Below are 16747 nucleotides of genomic sequence, written 5' to 3'. Positions count from 1 at the left end.
ACTTACCAATTACCATCTTCATTCTGAATTTTATGAGTATGTTTGAATGATGGAATGTTTTGAAGTGTTAAATATGTTTGGATCTCAATCCCAAAAATTAGCTCAAAGGATGAAGTTGTCTTCACATATTTATACACTTCACATCTCGGAAACCTAAGTAATGTGGGACTTCAAACAATCTCCAACAACACAACTAACACATTCAACATGAAGTAAAGTAATTTTTGAGAAAATTCAAAAATAATTATGTAAATTTTATTATTTGGATGATTAATTTGAAGAATTTCTAAAATGATTGAAATTTATGAAGTCTTTTACCTAATCTAGACTTAAAGAATTTCAAATGACACCTAAAAGGTAGGAATTTGAAATTTCTTTCTCCCATATGTTTCAAAAAAAAAATAATAATACTTGACCGCAATGAACTTAAATAAAAAAGTAAATTGTTCCCTAAAATTTTGCAAATTTGACCCTTTTTCAAATTTTAAATTTGATAACTTTTTAAATTTAATTATAAAAGTAGCCCAAAAATGTTAACTATGAAATTTTCCATTACTCAATCCAAACAAACATATTTAAAAATGAAGGTAAGAAAACATGTGAGCCGTTGATTTGAATGTGGATTCGAGCTATTCTGAGAGACAAATAAGTATGTAGATGTGTTGGTCAACTACGGTTGCTCTTTGGATCAAAGTATGTGTATGTGGTACTTTTTTGTTTATGTCGTTGGCATGGCATTTAACCACAGATTCACAATACCATTGGTTTTATATTTTCCTTCACATATCTACTCAGATAAAAGATGTGTACAGTATTTCAAACAATTTTGACATTAGTTTATATATAGTATTTTATTTTTATTCCTGGTTAGAAATTCAGCCCTTAAAATGAAATCTATGGAATTTGAACCTAGTGCGATGTTTCTATCAACTGAGTTAAGTCCATCGGATTAATATATATATATATATATATATATATATATATATATATATATATATATGGTGGCTGCAAATTTAGACCCAGTTGGGTCTAAATTAGCAAGGTGCACCTTTTGAGTTGGACAAAAATACCCTTTCTTTTTTAAAAAAAAAAAAAAAAACATATTGGCGCTGATCCAGTGTCGCGCGCCTACCGCAGGACCACCGTTACAGACCGTTGATTTCCATCAGACGGCCAAGAGATGATCTCATCATGGCTGTCGGATCAATCAGACAGTCCAGATCATCCATCTCCATGATAAGCCAGCGTGGGCACCACACTAGATCTGCGCCTGGAGAGAGAAAATTTCATTTTAAAAAAGCAGGACACGTGTCAACTGCTGGGTGGTTGGCGTGTTTTTTTTTTCATTTAATACTTTAAACTCAATTATTTCGTTGTAAATTAATTTTTTATTTTTTTATTTTTATACCAAAATTCATAATTTTTTTTTGTCTACAAATAGAGACTTGGTTCGTTTGATTTGGACATAAAAAAAAAACTCAATTTTTCACTACCTTTAATTATCTTTATATAATACTGTGAAACCATTTAGCTGGTAGAATGGTTTCACAGTATAACTCTCTGAAACCATTTTACTGGTAGAATGGTTTCAGTTAGTAATTTCTTAATTGTTTGCTTCTGAAACCATTCTGAAACCATTTAGCTGGTACAATGGTTTCAGAGCGTTGTACTTTGAAACCATTTCACTGATAGAATGGTTTCAGGGGAGTTGATTTTTAATTGTTTGCTTCTGAAACCATTTTACTGCTAGAATGGTTTCACAGTATAACTCTCTGAAACCATTCTTCCAGCTAAATGGTTTCAGAAGCAAACAATAGTTTTTAATTACCGTTTTATCTCATTTAATTAACGAAAAATAGTTTCAGGTCTCAAAAAATTTCATAAAATATACCAAAAGTTTCAGAATATTATCTAATATTTTATTAGAAACAAATAAAAACACAATTGGTTTCAGAGTACAAATCTATGAAATTATTATTATTATTTGTTAAATGGTTTTAAATAATCAGCGGAATTTGTGGAAATAATTTCATGACTTGAACTAGGGAGAGTGAGGTACACAAGAGGGTTCTAAATAATTCATAGTACTTTACATAAAATTTTGGAAATTTTTTATGGAATTATAATATTTTTAATTGAGTCAGGATCCGTTGACACCAACTAGTTTGACACCAAATGTTACACCTCTCAATAACGTTTTAACCGATATAAATTTTATAAAATCCACCGTTGGATTGAAAGTTTACATCATATAGATCATTTGTGTAAAATTTCAAATAAATCCAAAATCATTTGATATGTTATTGAGATACATCAAAATTAACGGTTTTTGTATTTTTTTAAATGCCGTTAATCTTTATGTGTCTCAATAGCATATCAAATGATTTTGGATTTGTCTGAAATTTTACACAAATGATCTATATGATGTAAACTTTCAATCCAACGGTGGATTTTATAAAATTTATATCGGTTAAAACGTTATTGAGAGGTGTAACATTTGGTGTCAAACTAGTTGGTGTCAACGGATCCTGACTCTTTTTAATTACCTTTTTACTCATTTAATTAACTAAAAATAGTTCAGGTCTCCAAAAATTTCATACAATATACCAAAATTTCCAGAATATTATCTACTATTTTATTATGAAACAATAAAAAAACAATAGAGCCTCCCTGAGGCCGCACGCGCCTCCACGCGCCGCCGGTGAGATTGGGCGTGGGCGACGCGCACTGTTCATCGTCCCTCCCACCCGTTTTATGCAGAAACGGGTCGTGCGACCCGGTTTTTGACCCGGTTCGATCTCCCTCAATACTCAACGAAACTCGACGTTCCTTATATGGATTTTGATCGTTTTTCAATTTTACAAAGGTTTCCGGTATTAGTTTTTGAAATCGGCGTTCGATTCGCACGTAAAATGAGGTCGAAATTTGGAAGAAATTTAAAAAATGTAATAGTTGTTCTATTGTTTCAAAAAAAAAAAAGGGTATTTTTATGATGCAAATTACATACATGCCCCAGTTGCTCTATTGTTTCAAAAAAAAAAAAAATGGGTATTTTTGTCCAACTCAAAAGGTGCACCTTGCTAACTTAGACCTAACTAGGGTCTAAGTTAGAAAACTCCTATATATATATTGTACATAGCATATTATACAATAAAATATGATGCAGTGTAAGCCATTAGGTTTGGTCTAGTGGTGAGAGGTTTGAGTAGTATGTAATAAATCCTGGGTTCGATTTTCAGCTCACTGTAAACCAAAAAAAATATGATGCGGTGAAATATCATATAGTCTTAAAAAATTCTATGAAATTGTATATCTTTGATCTTAACGATAACTTTCAACTCAAAGATTAGATTATTTAATTAGTCTTCTACTAGGAATAATCGAAGGTGTAAGCATCATATTTTATTGTACAATATGCTATGTACAATATATATATTGTACATAGCATATTATACAATAAAATATGATGCAGTGTAAGTCATTAGATTTGGTCTAATGGTGAGAGGTTTGAGTAGTATGTAATAAGTCCTGAGTTCGATTTTCAGCTCACTATAAACCAAAAAAAAAATATGATGCGGTGAAATATAGTTTTAAAAAATTCTATGAAATTGTATATCTTTGATCTTAACGATAACTTTCAACTCAAAGATTAGATTGATTTAATTAGTCTTCTACTAGGAATAATCGAAGGTGTAAGTATGTTCATTTTATCACACCTAATTGTCGATGAAACATCACTCAAAAAAATAATACTAGTATCATTTTTTTTTTGTATTTCGGTTGAAATGGGCCTCACAATTGAAGGGCCCGCATAATCCTAATCATGACATTGCAATATTACACATTTCAATTTCATGAGAATTTCTTTTGACACCTCCGCTCTTCCTCAAAATTATCAATTTTATTGAGACATAATTTTTACATCAGCATTAAATATCAATTAAACTCAAGTTTGATTCTTATAAAAGAAATTAAATCAAATTAATAAATTATAAAGAGTTTAAGGTAAATATGATCATTTTTATTATGTTTACACATTTAACTATATTTTTATAATAAATTTTCAATTAGATGATAATTTTTTATGTTTTAATTGATATTATTTTTACAAAAATAACATAAATTTTTCGTTAATGGGTCGGACCGAAGCCCAGTGGGCTAGCCCGGCCCAACCCAATTTTCATTTGGGCTACATGGGTTTGGGCAAAAAATACCCGATTTCATTTGGACTAGGTTTTTTAGGCCCGATCAGCCCAAGCCCGTGGGCAAATGAACCGGCCCATTTTTAACAGCTCTAATATTCACACCTCCTTTTCCCAACAAAGATCTAATACAAAGACCCCTCAGGTATCATATACCAAGAAGACCCGATTTCATTTGGACTAGGTCTTTACTTGTCTATGCTCTATCATTCTTCAAAGCTCTATCAATTATCATTTCCTCTATTGAATCTATTCTAATTAATTTTTTTTTTTTTGGGGGGGGGGGGGGGGGGGTGGGGTTGTGAGGATTTTAGGAAAACAACTTGGGTTAACTGGAAAACTATTTGTTTACGTAAGGAGTATGGAGGTTTGGGGGTTAGGCAGTTGAGGGAGTTTAATTTGGTTTTTTTAGGCAAATGTTGTTGGAGGATGTTAGTGGACAGAGAGGATGTGGTTTAAAGTGTTGGCAACTCGACATTGGGTGGAGGGCGGGAGACTGCAATATGGAGGGAGGCGTGGGTCTTTGTGTTGGCGAGAGATAGCGAGTATTAGGGAGGGTAGTGGGGAGTCAGGGGGCAGTTGGTTCGGTGATCATGTTGTTCGAAGGGTGGGGGATGGGTAGGGATGGCAAAAAAACCCAAACCCGAGAGACCCACCTGAACCCAAACCCAAGTCAACGGGCGAAACCCGATTTGACTGGGTTTGGGTTTGGGTTCGGGTGACACCCGATAATATGGGTGTGGGTTTGGTATCAGTCAAACCCACACCCGAAACCCATACACCCACTCGAAATATTTTATAATTACCTAATTACCCCCATAGTCTCCCTCAATTTCCTTGGAAGACCTTAAATTTTAGTTGTAATTTAATTTCTTGAATGTCTATGTTGTAATTTCTTGAAAGTCTATGTTTGAATTTCCTTGGAAGACCTTAATTTTAGTTGTAATTTAATTCAAAGTCTATGTTGGAATTTAATTTCTTAAATTTGCAAATTATTTTCAAAATGTGCCGCGGGTTTGGGTTTGGGTGGAAAAAACCCGAACCCAATGGGTGTGGGCGTGGGTGTTGTTTTGCCACCCGAACAACCTTTGGGTTTGGGTTTGGGTGATGATTTCGGGTGTGGGTTTGGTAAGTGTCAAACCCGCACCCATGGGCGCCCGTTGCCATCCCTAGGGATGGGTCTGATACTCTTTTTTTGGACTGATCCTTGGATTGGTGGGACTCCTTTGTGTGAGCGTTTTGGGCGCTTGTTTGATTTGGCAGAGACCAAACCGCGTACGGTTGCTAAGATGTTCACTCTAGGGTGGGGGACGAATGGGGAGGCTTTGGTGTGGCGGAGGCAGTTAAGGGCGTGGGAGGAGGATTCGTTGAGGGAGTGTCAGTCTTTACTTTCTAACATTTCATTACAGGCACAATCTTCAGATAGGTGGCAGTGGCAGTTAGACCCAGATATAGGCTACACGGTACGGGGTGCATATCAGTTGTTGACCACCATTGACTTAGTTATTATGGATGATGCGGAGTATCTTATTTGGCATCTTCGGGTTTCTTTGAAGGTCTCCGTCTTTTCTTGGCGTCTATTGCGTGATAGGTTGCCCACAAAGTCTATAATATGGTCATTCGAGGCATCTTATTTCCTGTAGCTCACTATTGCGTATCTGGATGTGGGGAGGCCGAGTCGGCATATCACTTAGTTATCTCATGCACCATTTTTGGTTCTCTTTGGGGTCTAGTTTGCATTTGGATTGGCATTTCACCGACAGGTTCCACTTCTATTCAGGATCATTTTGTTCAGTTTACTTCCTCAGCTGGTGTATCTAGAGCTCGCTAGTCTTTTCTGCGGCTCATTTGGCTTGCTAGCGTTTGGGTTGTGTGGACAAAAAGAAACCATAGATTGTTTAGAAGCTCATCTAGTACCCTTCATCAGATGTTGGACAAGATCAAACTCTTTTCTTATAGATGGTTGAAGACGACGAGTATCACTTTAGTCTCAAACTACCATAGTTGGTGGTCTAGTCCTTTGCTATGTTTGGGCCTTGTATGATTGATTTTTTCTTTGTTTCCGTGACTCTTTGTAAACTTTGGTAGTCTACCTTAGCACACCTTGTGCTGAGGAGGCTGTTTGTTAATATATTTAATTTTAGCGTTTTCAAAAAAAAAATACAAAGACCCAAACACCTTAACTCACTCATGCTCTCAACCTAGCTAAATGCTGAGCTCTAATATCACACTTACACTTCATCAGACTCACCTTTTTTTTTTTTGGAGGGGACACCTTTTAAGTGCGAGTCTTTTTCATTATTATACTTGCAATGTTGTTACCAATTAATGGAATATGTCTTTTTGCCAAAACAAATCCAGAAATTTATAAAACCGGGAATGAATTTTTTTCATTAATAGTAAAAACATATTAAGGATAAAACAATAATATATTGTCAAATATTTTTATCAAATCATACTTAAATTATTCTATCAAAGACTTGACAAATGCAAGGCGAATTCCTATACCTAGTGTCGACCATGTCTTTCGGGATACACAAAATCGTGCACTTCCCTTGGTAGCACAAAGAGATATGCAACTTATACGACAATCTTGGGCAGGCACGGCGGAACAAGAACAAGAGTTCACAACTATTATATCTAAGCAACAAAAGAAGAAAAACAACAGAATAGTCAAAAGTACAGGTCAACCTTACCACACTCGCTCCAAGGGTGCTTTCTGAATTATGCTCCTGCTATTAAGTTGGTTGTACTTCTGATTACTATGGAGCAAACCCATTTGTGGTTTGGGAAAGATTGAAAAATAAATATATATTGCAGAATAGTAGATATGTAAGATAAGTCCTTCACATTGTAGGATATTGTACCTCACTATATGAAAGATGAGTCTTTTAGGGAAAGTTAAAATTTCCATTCCATTTTAGCGTTTTATGTAGTTGTGATTCACCTTTTTCTTCGGGGTAAGGTTTAGTCCCCATGTACATATTTATTTTTCTTTTTATTTATTTATATTATGAGCTATGGACAGAGGATGGGAGCGACTAGAGATTCCAACTTCGTTAGAATGTTTAGTTGCTCCTTAATGTCAGGATGCTCTTGATTCAGTTATAAAAAAAAGGCGAATAACATCATGACAACCCATAAATATGTGCAAACGATGTGGCATAGATAATATTTTGTCGGTAGCAATAAAACACTTTTGTTCTATTAGCTCCATTTTCTCCAACTCATCCATAATGTTTCTTGAATCATAAACCAAATCTTTACAAAATCCTAAACGATTTGCAGCTTCACACATTCTTTCTACGTTTTTTTTCAATTATAGATTCAAAACTCTTTCCTAACTTAGATATACTCTAAGCAATTATACTTGCTCCTTTGTTTCTTTTCCTAAATTGATTTTTCATGTTGTTAGCCTTTGTTTTAGATTGATCAATAGAAGATGATTGAGTCATTCTTATTTCATTCTCCTCATCATTATCTTGCTCTTGATCTTCTTTATGTATCTCCTCAATGTTATCAGTAGGTGGTGCAACACATTTGCCAGTAGCACGATATTTTCCAAAAGCTTGAGCAAGTTTGCCAAAGAGTGAAATTGGAGCATACCTATAATCTTTTGCATTGGGATAACTCTACACAAGAATAATAAAAATAATATGTTCAAGTAATCATAAGAAGCAAACAAAAAAATTAGTAAAATAAAATGGAAGCGAAGAAGTGAATAATATGGAATTGATGGGTTTACATGAGATGAAGATAATATGGAAGTGGGTAGAGGTAGAAGAAGAGAGGAGTTGAGCATGAAGAAAAAAAAAGTAGGAAGAAGCAAAAACGCATTAGGTTAATACAATGCTATCATGTTGTTATCACAGTTCAAAATAAGGATTAGAATAATAAAGAGTCGATAGGATGTGATTAAAAATAGGTTAATTTTATATTGTCATGTCTCCCTATCCAGCACACCAAACAGACTATTAAAGTATTAGATTAATGAGTTATTTCTCTTATAAATATAATATTTTTCTTATTCATAATCGGTGGGAGAGTTAATTATGCACGAAATCCAACCTTTATTACTCCCTCTGTCCCAAAACTTTGTCTTTTTAGAGTCTTGCACGAGGATTAAGAAATGATAAAGATTGATAAGTGGACCGGGCAATGGACTGAAAGGAAAATTAACTAGGCCCAATAAGTCCAAAATTGCAAAAGCTCAATCAAAGGTAATCCATAAATCAAAGTTAATCCATAAATCTCAACAGACAAGAGGGTGAGATAAAGTGACGTGGCGCCAACAGTTCCAGAACGGTGTGTCGCGCCCAAAATATCTTCTCCTCCAAGACTTTTAACTGCTTAGCTTCGCATGGAAGAAATCATCACCATCATGACCTTCCATAGCTTGGGGACGAAGGAAAGAATAACCATCCCTATTTTTACGTTAGCTCGCCGGAGAAGACGGTGGTGGCCGAAGAATCAGGAAATCAAACTTGGAGAAGAAGGAATTTACGGGCTATAAATAGTTTCGCATATTCATTGTAAAAAGACAACTCTTTCATTCTTGTAAAGAGGACCAACACATTTTTCTCAATCAATTCTTGTTTACATTGTCATTATCACTCAGAGAGATATCGGTCTATCATTGATCAAACTTATGTAAATTTATTCTCACATTATTAATAATATAACCCCCCTTGAGTGTTTATCAGAACAATAAGTTAAGTTATTTTTACCCTTACTTTATTAAGAAAGAGAAAATATATTTAACTAATGTTTTAGCTTTAGTAATGGTACAAATAGTAAAATATCATTAATTGTGAATTGATTTTTTAAAAAGACTAAAGATTTGAGACAAAACTAAAAAGATAAAAGGAGCAAAGATTTGGGACAGAAGAAGGATTATCATAGGTTTGATCTATTCTCACCAAGCAATTTGAAATCTTTTTATATGTAAATTAAAAATGAATTTAATTAATGAGATGAATGTTGTACTGATGTTATTTGTTGTGAGAACATAATGAAGCATGCTACCTTAGGTGTAACCTGCCCAGAAAAACCCAAAATAAAGAGGAAAAGTGATAGGAATAATGGGGATAGTTTAATCTGCAATTGAGGAGGATTAGCAAAAGTGGGAATATAAAACACAAAGCAAATCGGGATTTGAAAAATAAAATAAAATAAAATAAACAAACAATGTGAAACACACTGAAGTGGGAGAAAGTGGAAACAGACAAAAGAGATTTTGTGCTGGCAGTATACAATAATTAAACAATTTCATAGACAGAACAAATTAAGCTTATATAGTAATGTATGTAGGTGTATTTTTCTCTTTCAAAAATGCAGTTGTGTGGAAGTTTAGATGATATAGACCATTTTTAATGAATGAATAGTACAACTAAAGAATATTCTTAATTTAAATCCGACAAACATCTCAAACAATATTCTTAATTTTACTGCCAACAATATATGTTGTGATCCCGTAAAAGAATATTTTCTTAGTCGTAATTACAGTTCCTGATTAGCGTAGGCTTAGTAGCAGAGAGAATCACAGTTTCATCCCCATAATTGTAATCGAAAGGAGGTTGAAACTATTTAATGCTAAAACTGATCTCCCGAATCGAATTAGACGGTCTAATAAACTGGATATCGGTGATGAAAATTAAAAAAAAAAATATTATTAAGTTTCATATTCTAAAGTTCGGTTAAAAAGTAAATAAATTTTAATTAAAAAATATTTTAGGAAAAACTCGAACTTGAATTCTCTAAAATAATTTAATGAAATTGTTAACAACTTGATTTAAATCACTTGGAAAAAAAATACTTTCAGAAGTTCCAATAAATTTACCACAATTGGTAGAAATATTATTGTATAACTGCGTTGGCAGAGTCTAGTTTTACCAAAAATCTTAAGAAATTTTTGATTCGTTCATCTGCTATAGTACATCATCAGTGCTGTACCAGGAATCCAGGTGCTATTAATTGTTATTGTTGCAAATTCTGGGATGTTAGTTTTTACGGTGAACAAGATTATCTTAAAACTTGGGTTTTTCAAGGAGAAGAATCTTCTTGAATGAAATTTTTTATTTCAGATCTAAAAAAAAAAAAACAGAGAAAACGTGATGGAAATGACTAATTGATGCAAACAGAGAAAATGTAAGGGGCCAAATTGATACATTTTAAACGTAAGGGACCAAATTAAAACCTAAAATAAACGTAAGGGACTAAATATGTAGTTAAACCAATCATTTAATAACAATAGTAATAATAGAAATTATTTATGTACCAAAAAAAGAAATTATTTTTTAAAAAAGAAAATAATTTATCATTTTATTAAACTTTACATTAAGAATGCATATCAATTGAACTTCAGACATATATTAAATTTAATTGTTATCCAATTTCGTAAAATTCACTTTTTTTACTAGAAAAATAAGTCAATATAATTAATTTAATTGGTCGTATGTACTCTGGATTATCGAATCTCCTTCTCATGAAAATTAGAGTTAATTAAAAATATATAAAAAATTGGTCGGATGATTTATTGGTATTCATGGCCTTCATTTTTTAATTTTCACTATTTTGTGCCGACGGCTTTAGTCCATTTAATCAAAGATTTATTTTGTGTTATGATAAATGTTTTTATTTTTTACAAGGCTAAACAACAAAAACAAAAGAACGCACGATAATAAAGACTGAACACGAAGGAAAAAAGTCAGTCACGTCACTCCTGAGAAGCTCAAGGATGCCGTCCGGAGGAGAAGCGTGAATTGAGAGATCGACGTCTAAAGAAAAATCAAGTTTAGCTAAGAAATTTGCGCATTAAATTCCCTCTCTAAAATTGCAACATATTGTAACGTTGTTGTGAGAAACCATCTCTTTAATATCTTAGATCAATACAACATTAACATGAAATTGGATGTTGGAACCTTTGATGATATTAACATGGTGAAAGGAGTGAGAGTAGCATATCAGCATATCAAAATCCATATCTTAGCTAAGGCGAGAACATGGAAGATAGCATATGAAAAATCCATATCCTTGGTGATAAATGTTTATGAAAAAAAGAAAAAAAAATCAAGTGTGTATGATTTTAAGGCTAATGCTACGGTGGACCACCTTCACAAGTGGTCCACCGTGGACAAGTGGTCTACCGAATATGAATTTTACGAAATTTATTGTTGGATTGAAAGTTTATATCGTATAGATCATCCATAAATTTTTTAAAATTTTTTTAAAATCATTTGATATGTTATTGAGACCCATCAAAATTTACGTTATTTAATAAACCGTTAATATTGATGTGTCTCAATAATATATCAAATGATTTTCAATTTTTCTAAATTTTTCTATGGATGATCTATATGATATAAACTTTCAATCCAACGGTAGATTTTGTAAAATTCGTATTTGTTATAATATTATTCATGACTGGTCCATTATAGACCACTTAACGAAGTGGTTCATATTAGAATTTACCATGATTTTAATAGTATAATAATAATATATTCAGACATTTTCTTAGATCTACACACAAACACATGCATGGTGTGGTGTGTGTTGATGATTTCTGAATAAATAATTTTTTATAAGATTAAAAGATGAAAGTATTTACCCTTGTGATTGTGACACTAGGTTGAAAATGCAGAAAGATATTCGAACATGATGGTCAAGGCTGAGAAGTTCACGGGTAGGTGGGGGGTTGATGAGCAGAGCAGAGCAGCAATGGATTGGATGAGTCCAAAGAAGGAACTATACACTGTCGTCATACAGCTTCCAAGTTTGTTCTAATTTCTACGCGACGGTGACATGTTTGAAAATGACACGTTCCATAGGAGGGACCCATATATCACATGGCTCTAACAAAAGAATCAAGAGAAAATATGACCCACATGGCCACATCTATGCTATTGCTAGGGATAGGGACCTCATTCTGTGTGTATAAATTAATAAATTATGAGAATTGATTCTATATTATTGTTTGTTGGTGTTGGTTAAAAATATGTATTTTAAAAAGTTTTATATTTGTTGGGGAGTCTGAAAAAATCGGAAGTAACAATATGTTAATGTTCAATTAATGATCATAAGAGAATCAGATGTCATATTTATTTTTTTAGAAAAAGAGGGCAGAAGTCCGTGAAATGTCACATTTTAATCTAAAATCTTAAGGTATTAGGTTCATCGATTACATATATGTTATAAATTCAATATTTTTCACATTCATATTCGATGTAAGACTTAATTACTCACAATCATACTTAAAACTCAACAATCTTCTCCCAAGTGTGAGTTTCAACAATCAGAATTGCAAGAGATGAAGATATCATATCTTCACTCAAAATCTTAAGGCATTACGCTCATATGTCCCCTCTCTTATATATCCAACAATTTTGTCATTCATAGTCGGTGTGAAAATTAATCGCTCATACTTGAAATCCAACAATCTCTCTTCAAGTGTGACTTCTCACATCCTATAGTTGATCTAATACCAAAATTCATTTTCGCTACCCCTTACAACCGGAAAAACATTTTAAACAAATATTACAACAGATATAAAAAAGGCTCTTATTAAAATTCGCCTTAACCACCGACAATAAATTGATCCAAATAATAAGAAACTTGAGTCAATTTGGTTCTTGACTTTGTGTATAAAAACAAAATCGATTGAAAGAGAGTAATCCATTCCTCACATGTTCTCCTATGAAGCTAATCACTTTTGAAAGTGTTGAGCCAACCTTGCATTCTTATAATGAACTAATGATAATAATGATCAAGTACGACAACATTTATTTTGACCCATTAGACGCTGAGGTCTTACTCCCTCCGTGACACTTTATAAGCAAATTTCACCTTGCTAGATTTATTGTATAATTAATGTATTTGAACTATATTATAGTCTAGATACATTAATTATACAATGAACCTAAAAAAGTGAAATTTGCTTATAAAGTATCACGTGGGAGTATTTAAGATCGTTAACAATGTTTCTGGATCAAAATTCAAGTTAAAACATAATAAATGAAAGACTCATACTAATCCAAAATATTTTTAGTGACTACAATTAGAAACCTCAAGATGATGAGTCGTGTTTAATGTTCAATGTTTAGGGTAAATAAATAGTTAGGATTTCTCTATGATCAAGTTTAATTATAGTGCAAAAGTGAAACAATTTTTTTTTTTTATGCACATTTATTTTTTATCATTAGATCAAATAAAGATGTAATGTGACATAATGATTTAATAGCGAAATTTATTAATTCAACCATAAAAACAAATTTATGAATGATAAAGATGTTGCACATATTAGACAAAGTCTTCTCTTGGTCCCCTCCTCCCTTTTATATCCATGTCTCCTCCTAGCTATGGGTTACTTTAGTTGCCATTTCAAGTAACTCAGCTAAGATTTTGGAGGTGTAGTGGGTAGCTCAGTTGATTTGAGCTAACATTTTAGAGGTGTGGTGAATAGCTCAACTAGTTGACACTTTCTTTTCTTCTGACCAAACGGACCCTTAAGTTTTTCCTAAGTTGTAGCGAATATTTTATGACGGTCCAACTTATAAGCTCGACTTTTGTTTTTTTGCAACTGCTTATAAGCTCGACTTATTAATCTAAATAAGTTTAATTTAAAACTTGAGTTCAATTGTTTTTATTAATGAATAAACAACTTGAACCTTTTAAATTTTAGCAGTAAAATGAAAGAAAGATAAAGCAACATTTTTTGTTGGAATTAAATTTTTACAGCATGGATTTTCATTATTACCTTACCACTTAAGAAATTATTCATACCACCATACCAGAGCCATAATCAACCTTAATCCCTTAAACCATCGATGTAGCTGCAACAAGCACCCTGCTCCAATCTCTTCTCTGTTCTTTTCTTCACATGCAAGATTCAACAACTCATTAGCCATAGTTTTGCTACCTTTGATGTCCAACATGAGACCGACAAAGAAACCAAACCAGCCATTTTTTACAAAGAAATTTAGGTAATTATGTCCTCATCTTATCGTATTACAACTCTTCATCTTTTTGTTTCTTTTATTTAACTCCATTGATCAGGACAGTACCATTGTAGCGTCGGTGCTTGATCATCCGAGAAAAAATTGCATGCCTCATCTGCACTTAAGAAATTCTGCTCTTCCATCTTCACTTGATAGGATTTCGGGTATTGGAAGCAACTCATAGAGGAAGAGTCAGGAGACAACAAAAGGTGACCTCGAAGAACCCCGGATGAAGAAATTGCGCTAGAGTCGCTGTCAGAAGAACCGTCTTTCAAGTCTACCGGAAAGAGTGAAGAAGCTTCTCCAATACCAATATCATTGTTGTTGATTATGCAGTCATAATTCAAGTGATCCTTGGATTCTGAACTAGGAATTGATGTTTCGGATGATGGGTTATGCTTCTCTTCGTCGGATTCAAGCATCATTATCTCCTCCTTCACCAAAACACTGCTTGAGCTTTTTTCTCCTTCTTCCAGCTTTGATTTCAATTCCTTAATCTGTAAATACAACAAACCAATCACTCAATTTCAATAATTTCAACTTTGATACATTTTTTCCCTAAATAAAGTTCCAATTTTATTGGAAAAAAACTCAACTCCACCCGTATGTTTACAATGAGCGAAAATTCGAATCACTTTAGCCTATAAAGTTAACAAAATTTTATATAGGGAAAAAACCCTGTGACATATCTCTTTAAACTGTTTTTAGCTCATTTTCATAAACTCTACCGAATTAGCACAAAAACATACTTTTATCTTTGGTTATAGAAACAACTTATTTATAATCACTTATATGATAAGTGTTCACTCCTAATTCAGCTCATACTACACTTATGACAGACTAAATTATGATTGAGTTACTATTGTGTGTGTTTGTACCTCCTTGTTAAGAGCTTTGTTATCTTGACCAATTGCATCATATTTGAGCTTAAGAGCATCATAATTAGCTTTAAGAACACCATAATCCCTTTCCAACTGTTTAGTCTTCCATCTAGCACGACGGTTTTGGAACCAAACAGCAACTTGTCTAGGCTGCAACCCAAGTTCTATAGCAAGCTTCTCTTTTCTTTCAGGTTCAAGCTTGTTTTCTACCTCAAAGTTTTTCTCTAAAGCCTTAACTTGATCCACTCGTAATCGTCGTTTCTTCTCCGAGTGATGGCCCGTTTCTTCACCACATCCTTCTTCTTCAAATCCATCAAGCATCATTGATTGAAACTCCATACCATACACATGTTTGTTCCTTGGACTTTGCTCCTCTAAATCAATGCAAACAAGAAATAATAATCATAATCATTAGTATATAATAGTAGTAATTGACTATTTGCTATAACCAACGTGAAAGTAAATCATAGTACCCTCAAAAGTACCCTCCAAAAAAAGAAAAAAAACACATAGATTTAGGTCTCAAATTAATTTGGTGGTAACAATTGACTTTATAAGTTTTTACGTATAATACGGTTGTAAGATGGTAATTAGTGTAACCCACTTGGGTTGATCTAGTAGTGTTGGCTTGGGTAATTGGAGTATGCTCCTCTCAAGGTCTCAGGTTCGATTGGCAACTAGATGAGTTGATATATCTGGTTGATCAGATACATCAACAATCAAATAAGTTGATAATACATCTACGATGACCGAATACATTAATTTTTGTTGACTCAACTTTCTCTTGCATATAAAAGTCTAGAGTTACTGAGTTACCGGCAAACGACGGTAAAAACTTTGCACCTGCTAAATGACTATTAGAAATTTCACACCTACAACATGGCAACAACAACAACAACAAAATTCAACACAATAATGAAGTTGCAATTAACTAACCAACCTGTTGATGGAGAGATAGTGATGAGAGGATTTGAAGAATCTGAGGTGGATAGTCTCTTCATGAGTGAAAATGAGATCTTAATAATTGAACAACTAGCTAGTAAGTAGCTACTCTTTTAATCCTAATTATGATTAATTAATGAATGTTTATATAATTAAAGATCTCAAGAAAAACTGACACAACAAAGATTTTCACTTAAACAACACCAATTCTTAAAGTACTGAAAGTAGTTATTATTATTAACATAATCATCATGCTCTTGTTTTCTTACACCTTCACCCTTTTCATCCATCAAACAATTCATACACAAAAACACACACAATTAAACAAATAAAAACTTACTTAATAACTAAAAAAAATTACAAAAATAATAATAGTAATGTGTGAATATAAATTTAGAAGAGTAAGAACTTTGATTAGAGTTTGGAAGGTTTGAGGAAGAGATGATGATGGTGGTGAACCAGCGGGGTTATCAATTGCACTCTGTTTATTTATTATATAAACCCAAGATGGGTTAGAATTTGACTTGGGTTAGGTTTAGTGATACCGTGGTTAGTTAGCATTGAAATGAACCCAAATTCAATCCAAATGCAATTTTTGTGTACCGGTTGTGTCCGGTGGTGTTTCCGGTTTTTCGACCGTTTAGTAACGGTGATTTTTTCTTGGCTAGCTAGAGCGTAATATAAGAGATTATTGTACAATTAAGTCAAGAAATCATTTCATTTTCAGAAT

At 33.1% G+C, this 16747-nt stretch overlaps 1 protein-coding gene across 1 annotated transcript; it reads right to left on the bottom strand.

Moving 5' to 3' along the window:
• Positions 1-13886: 13886 nt before the first annotated feature.
• On the bottom strand, positions 13887-16747 carry LOC123906236 (homeobox-leucine zipper protein ATHB-6-like). The gene is made up of 3 exons (XM_045956102.1): positions 16016-16747; positions 15073-15449; positions 13887-14691 (listed from the first exon to the last, which is right to left on the bottom strand). Exons 1-3 carry the CDS (start codon positions 16074-16076, stop codon positions 14236-14238), a joined length of 894 nt encoding a protein of 297 aa, XP_045812058.1. The 5' UTR covers positions 16077-16747; the 3' UTR covers positions 13887-14235.

Source organism: Trifolium pratense, linkage group LG2, assembly GCF_020283565.1.
Source record: "Trifolium pratense cultivar HEN17-A07 linkage group LG2, ARS_RC_1.1, whole genome shotgun sequence".
NCBI lineage: Eukaryota > Viridiplantae > Streptophyta > Magnoliopsida > Fabales > Fabaceae > Trifolium > Trifolium pratense.
Note: the sequence above shows the minus strand (reverse complement) of the source record. Positions and strands in the feature narration are given on the sequence as shown.